The sequence below is a fragment of the Arachis ipaensis genome, chromosome B6 (genome assembly GCF_059453495.1).
Source record: "Arachis ipaensis isolate K30076 ecotype BB chromosome B6, ASM5945349v1, whole genome shotgun sequence".
Classification (NCBI taxonomy): Eukaryota; Viridiplantae; Streptophyta; class Magnoliopsida; order Fabales; family Fabaceae; genus Arachis; species Arachis ipaensis.
Window position 1 is genome coordinate 119,617,100 of NC_142441.1, and position 6,282 is coordinate 119,623,381.

Sequence of the window (6,282 nt, forward strand, 5' to 3'; positions counted from 1 at the left end):
CCGTTTATACCTAATTATAATGATAATTTTATGTTTTTTAAAATAAAAATGAAACCACCTATTTAAAGTGATATTTTCAAGTTGTTTATTCATTCTTATTTTAAATAGGAACACCAAGCTTGCAAGTTTCTTATGACCTCCTTATACCTGTTTTCTTTTACTCCTGCAGCTTAATTTTGAGCAAGCAACAAATTTGTGAAATAGATTTCTTAAAAGTAACGGAAAGATTCAAAGAAAGGGTAAAGTCGGTTGGAAGACAATCAAAGGAAACTTGATTGGATAAAAAAGAGGAGCACCTAATGCCAACATTATTCTTTAAATTAAACAATAGAATAATGCGGTCATGGAATCCATCATAATTCAAGAGCTTTAAATTAAACAAAGGTAAATATTGTCAAAATTCATGAGCAAATCCTTTATTTCTTGTTATGCTTCCACTTCCTTGCAATTACGTCATAAGTAAACTCAATGGCTCCTTAACCTTAAGCATCCTTTGCTTCACTGGGTCATCCAATGGTGCCTCCCAAGAGATATTGTAACTGTTGCCTGATGAGGAGCATGAAACAACGCATCCTGTTCTTTCTGCAGAAGCAAAACCCAGACACCTTACCTACCAACACAAATCTGGAAAATCTCAAGGGAACCACCCATCTAGAAAGAATCATTCAGCAACCTACAATATTATTATACATTACCTATCCAACCCAACCCTTGGAATTTTATCTGTTCCCCTTCTTCATCCTCTTCTTGATCCTCTCAACCTTTTCCCACTTGCCTACATCAAAAATAGAATCTTTTGGTGATGGATAAACCACGTATTTAAAATAAGAATGAACAAACATGAAGTTATTTCCCTTTTTGTTGGTTATTCCTCCAAGTGAGACTAGTTTCACTGAAACTACAAAATTCACAACTAATTATTCTTAATACATAATCATAGCTAGAAAATTTACCATTTTCAGTTTCCTGAGTTCTCTCCTGGCCATCTTCCCCTTTCATCTGCATTTGTAATATTTAAAAGCTCTGTGGCACCTATAACGAGCCTGCCATATTTGGACATACCTGAATAATGATTGAGACTTTAGTCTGTTTTCTAAACTTGAACTCTTTAAGGGATGCCACTGCCCTTAAAGCTGTTTGTAAGGTAAGACCTGATGCGTGGAGTTTCCTATATGATTTCCTAGCTGTTTGTAAGGTAATAATATGTTTCCTACATATTACCTGTTGGTTTTAAAGCTTCCAAAGCCATAGATATCAAGGACTCCAATAAAAAATTTAGAAGTCGCGTCTCGTCCGATCAAATTGTTAATCTTGTCCACCAACCTATTAACAAATTAAACACATTAGTGGAGCAGGTTTTGAATAGCTAGAATTTGATTTTATTTTTTTTAATTACCAGTCAAAGAGTCTAGAATATATTGTTTTGGCCAAGCCATCTCTGCTTATTGCTGCGCTTTGCGGATTGAGACTCCGTTTAATAACTTCCTCTGGGGTGATCATCACACGCTTCACTAATGCATCTTCCAAACCAGCAAGATCACACCTGATCAGGTGAATAATACAGTATAACTAAAATCATCTTAAAAGTAATTGAGAATCAGGTTAACATAGGAGTAATAACTCAATCTTACATGAGAAGCTCAGCAATGGTTTTCAGGTGAAATTTGGCTTTATCATCTTTTGAAACAGATGAATCAGCCAGTTCAAAACAACAGCAACAGGAATACACTGAGGTTTATAAAGGTAATTTATAGTCCTTATTAATATCATCATGGTTTATAAAGGTTTGAGATTTCAACATTTAAAGAAGATTAAGCCCCTTAAAAAGAGATATAGATAGCGTAGCATTCTATAGGGTCAGTGATGAACAAAGATTTTAGATGTGGCTTACCAAGAAGAGAAGATCAGATTCAATAATTCTTCCAGTTCCAAACTCATATCACACCAGTCACTAAATTTTTAGACAACATATATAATAGATAAGAAAATAATGCTCTTCAAACATATATAAGATAAAGAAAACCAGGTAAAAGTGAAAATGATGAACAATACTAGAATTAGATAACTAATTAAGTGTTAATCATATTATATTCTCACCTGATTAAAGTGAAAATAATTTGTTCAGCTTGGTGCTACCACAAAATTCATGATCTCTTTACACTGAAAAGTAGCAAAATGTATAGATCAAGATATAGATACATATAAATATAAAAGTAGCCTGTGATTTAAGATACTAGTTAAAAAAAATAAAAATTGCTTTGAAAAATTGAGTCAGGAAATCTGTGTACAAGAAAAAGAATAGGAGCCAAAACTTTTTCATCACTGAACACTGAACAGCATAATTGAAACTGAATATGTATATAGGATTATATATACAAACAGCACAGCTTTGACTTGGTGTCACAATATATGAAATCATCTTTTTGGATTTTTGACAGTGCAGAAAGTAATAGTAGTAGAACTGAGCCGCAAGGTACTAAAGTCCACCATGAATGAGTGATGAATCCAATTCCATGATCTTACCACATAAAAGTACAAGTGCAGAAAAGGAAAATTTTATAATCTGACCACATAAAAGTATAAGTGCAGAAAAGGAAAATCAAAAGGAAGAAGAGATGTTAAGCTAACATGTGCTGCGAAGAGGATGCTTTAGTCTTCAAGGAATCTTGCGGAAGCCAAGGAGAAGAAAAAAATCATGTTTTACTGTAATTGGAATAAATAAACAGAACAAGTCAATATATAGATAAATTACAAAAGAACAAGCAACTTATTCCTTTAAAATCAGAGTCCCAAAGATCATGCAGATATCGATTAACAATCACAGAGTCCCACCTTCGCTGATTCGCTGCATCAATCTCCTGCGGCAACCTCTTTGCCACATTGTTGATTAAATTATAAGAAAAAAAGAATTGGCAAAAATTGATGTAGACCAGTAAACTTCTTTCTTGAAACTGTAGTAGCCTCTCGATGGATGGGTGAATGTAGCTAGAGCTGGCTTCCACTTTCTGCATTGAAACCATGAAGCATCACTTTTTAAACGAGAAACCCAACTTACTGGAATCAAATAGAAGACAAAAGATTACCTACTAACACACAATTAGACAGAAAAAAGAACATGCAAAAAATAACAAAAATAGCCACTTCAAAAAGCTCACATGGAACCACAATCAAGAAGTTTCACAGTAGAATAGAGAGGACAGTAACGATCAGAAAACATAGAAGCATTCTGCGAATAGATTCAGCTATTGAACGCCTTTGAGACTCTGATGCAGTAATGGCTTCTTCAAATTTAAGTTTCATAACTACCTTTTCACATTCCTTCAATTTCTTTGTTGCATCGGGATCATTTGGACACATTTTCTTTACCTATTGAATATAAGCATATTACATCAAACACATTTAGATATTGACACAAAGTACATGCTAAAGACAAATAGAAAGAAGATAATAAGATACTAAAAGACACCCTTAGATAGCTGCAACACAAACAAAGCCAACACCTTTTTTTTTTGTTTCCTTTTGTTCATTATCAATGACATTATCTTATCTATCACATGTAAACTAAGATTCTCCACACATAAAAATATATACAAATCAGTTAATCACTTCAAACAAAATAGTTGAAGCATACTTTAGATTTAGCACTTACCTAGTTAACAACATATCAAATCAAATAATAAGAAAGGAAAATTATTATTAATTTTCAATCACAAGACATCCCTTTCACTCCCCAACATCAGTCCATATAAACGTGAATTAATTTTCAATCACAAGACATCCTTAAAGTAAATTACAAAATGGAAGTAGCAGGGAGGAAAGACATTACTAGTAGTAGAACTTGCCATAAAATTAAAAAAGAACTTATAATTAAATCTGAAGACTCATGCCTATAAAGAAGAAACTTATCAAAACAATATAAACGTGAACTAAAAAATACAGAAAAATCAAGAGCATCGTCATTATAAATATTAGGAAGCAGGTTGAGCATAGTAACAACTATATTTGTGATGAAATTGTTAACATAACAAGTTCAATGCATGTACGAGTCTGCCAGCAGAGTTTACATGAGCTTGCAAACGAGTAAAATCTAGGTCCTGCCTCAGTATAATAACAACCATAGTAATAGCTATAATTGAACCCTGTCATTTTATCAAACACAACATAAGCATCCATTCACACAGCAACGAGAATACATTTATTTTTTTAAATAAAGAAAATCTAAATAATTACAGTTAGACAATTATTTGACTTAGCATTATATATGTCAATCTTCGTATTCAAACCCGTTCACAAAAAGGCAAGAAAGGGGAAAAAAGAAAAAGAATAAAAAAGGCCTAAACTGCCATTCTCATAAGCAACGAATCAACAATGCAGTCATTGTGAAAGAGAAACAAACGTATAGAGCAGTCAACATTAAAGACAAAGCGAGCAAAAAATGAAAAGATCGACGGAGAAGTCACAAAAAAGAAAAGATCTATCTAATATAAGAGCTTATTAGAGCGAGGATCGTGAGTACCTGGTACTGGAGAAATCATAGAGTTAGTGCTGGAAAAGATTATAACTCCAACCTCAGCATCGCACAAAATTGCAAGCTCCTTCGCCTTCTTCAACAAACCGTTCCTTCGCTTCGAGAACGTCACTTTCCTGCTCGTGGAATTATCGATCCTCCTTCTCACGATCTTCCCTCTCCCCATCGCTCTCAATCAAAACCCTAACTCCTCGATCCAGAATCACCGTTTCTGTTCATCATAGATCAACAACCAAAACTTCAATTTCACCAAGAGTGAAGAAAAAGAAAAGTCAAAAACAGAAAAAAAATGAACTAAAAAGACAGCTCAAGGAACAGCCAGAAGAGAGTGAAAACTAAAAGCATCGATTCGTCGGAGAATGCCACTGAAAAGATCGTCACCGGAGCAGCACTGGAGAAGATCATCACGCAGATCGTCGTTTTCGGTTTCAGTCGCTGGAGAGCGCTGCTGAGAAGATCATTGGAGCAGCTTCACTTTTGTAGGGTTTCACTTTCACCAGTTCTAGAACAGCATTTGAGTTTTTCTTGGGTTTGGGCCTTTTTTTTTAATAATGACTTCGATAATGGCGGTTGAAAACTGCCTAAATCACCAAAAATGCAATTTTTGAAAACTTAATTATAGCAACAACATAACATGCCATAATACCTGAATATTATGGCGGTTCTTTAAAACCGTTGTAATATAAATGCCATTTTAAACTCTTTTTTTGTAGTGTGTACTTTGTAGTGATTTTTAGACAATTGATACTTATGTAAATTTAATGAATTGAATTATGATTAATTAGGCCGAGTTTATATATTGAATTGTCAATTTTTGATAATTCTCATTTTTGATTGACTAGTTTTAAACTTTGAGAATAGATTCTTAAAGAATTAGTTAATTTTAACTTGTAAGTTCTAATTTTATTTTTACTCTGATGAAGATAGTGTTATATGTGGTTTTTTAATTTTGGTTTTTATTGCTCATATTTGCAGGGGTACAAAATTGATGACAACATGCTAGACTTTATATTGACTGAAATATGCTAGAAGAATCAAGAATTATGAATCCGATATGATACAATTTTATGTTAGGAAAAAGTTGTGTTTAGTTGAATTTGTAGAACTTATTTTATTGTAAAAAAATATTAATGACATGTAAAATATTCTAATTATCTATATGATTATATATTATATAAATGTTAAGTCACAACTAGAAAATGGATTAATACAGATAGATTTACAGACAAATTTGGTCTTTATTACAGACAGATTTTTGGTTACCGACGAAATTACCGACGGATTTTGTCTCTCTGTAAAAGCCCCGTCGGAAATTATTTACCAACGAATTTTTTTCCGTCGAAAAATTACAGACGGATTTTTACCACTTACCGACGGATTTTCCCTCTGTAAATTTTCTATCCATTTCCCAAAGGCGACGAACTTTCCGACGGATTTTCCGTCTGTAATTACAGACGAATTTTCAGACGGATTTTCCGTCTGTAATTACAGACGGATTTTCCGACGAATTTTCTGTCTGTAATTTGAACTTTGGAAAATCATCCCACGTTCTGATTACAGACAGAAAATCTGTCTGTAAATCCGTCAGTGAGGTAAAATATAATTTTTTTTATTTTTCTAATTACAAAATAAACTTGTTTTCATACAAAATAAATATAAAAAAAAACTCAACTCAACTCATATAAATTATATATTATTTTTTTCTTCTTTGAGATATATAAAAAATAGATTATCTATATAATATTTCTTTGCAT

At 32.8% G+C, this 6,282-nt stretch overlaps 1 protein-coding gene across 1 annotated transcript; it reads right to left on the bottom strand.

The window, feature by feature from the left end:
- Positions 1-360: 360 nt before the first annotated feature.
- Positions 361-1,938, bottom strand: LOC107604751 (myosin-11-like). Its single transcript, XM_088489634.1, has 6 exons — positions 1,892-1,938; positions 1,397-1,543; positions 1,222-1,323; positions 954-1,062; positions 696-775; positions 361-582 (listed from the first exon to the last, which is right to left on the bottom strand). Exons 1-4 carry the CDS (start codon positions 1,936-1,938, stop codon positions 996-998), a joined length of 363 nt encoding a protein of 120 aa, XP_088345760.1. The 3' UTR covers positions 361-582; positions 696-775; positions 954-995.
- Positions 1,939-6,282: the final 4,344 nt, after the last annotated feature.